General features: G+C 60.1%; 1 protein-coding gene across 1 annotated transcript in view; it reads left to right on the forward strand.

Moving 5' to 3' along the window:
• Positions 1–273, forward strand: part of ZNF592 (zinc finger protein 592) — a 27,440-nt gene that overhangs the window by 975 nt on the left and 26,192 nt on the right. Inside the window, exon 2 of the mRNA XM_010132020.1 lies at positions 43–247. Coding sequence (XP_010130322.1) covers positions 43–247 — 205 coding nt within the window. The remainder of the gene's footprint in view (positions 1–42; positions 248–273) is intronic.

Below are 273 nucleotides of genomic sequence, written 5' to 3' on the forward strand. Positions count from 1 at the left end.
TCTTCCTGTGTGGCGGCCTTAGTAGCGCTTCAATCCAAAAAGGTTTCTTGTATCCCGAAAGGCGACCAGCCAAATCCCACCAGGGAACCCGGCCCTTTTAAAGACGGGACGAAGGGAAGTCCAAAAATGCCCAAGTCACCAAAGAGTCCCCGAAGCCCCTTGGAGGTGGTGAGGAAGGCCAGCAAGCAGCCCGAGAGCCCGCGAAGCGTGTGCAGCGACAGCAGTGGGAAGGGCTCTCCTTCCATGGCCGCCGGCTCCCCCACAGCTCTCCCC

The sequence above is a fragment of the Buceros rhinoceros genome, unplaced genomic scaffold (genome assembly GCF_000710305.1).
Source record: "Buceros rhinoceros silvestris isolate BGI_N320 unplaced genomic scaffold, ASM71030v1 scaffold12532, whole genome shotgun sequence".
Classification (NCBI taxonomy): Eukaryota; Metazoa; Chordata; class Aves; order Bucerotiformes; family Bucerotidae; genus Buceros; species Buceros rhinoceros.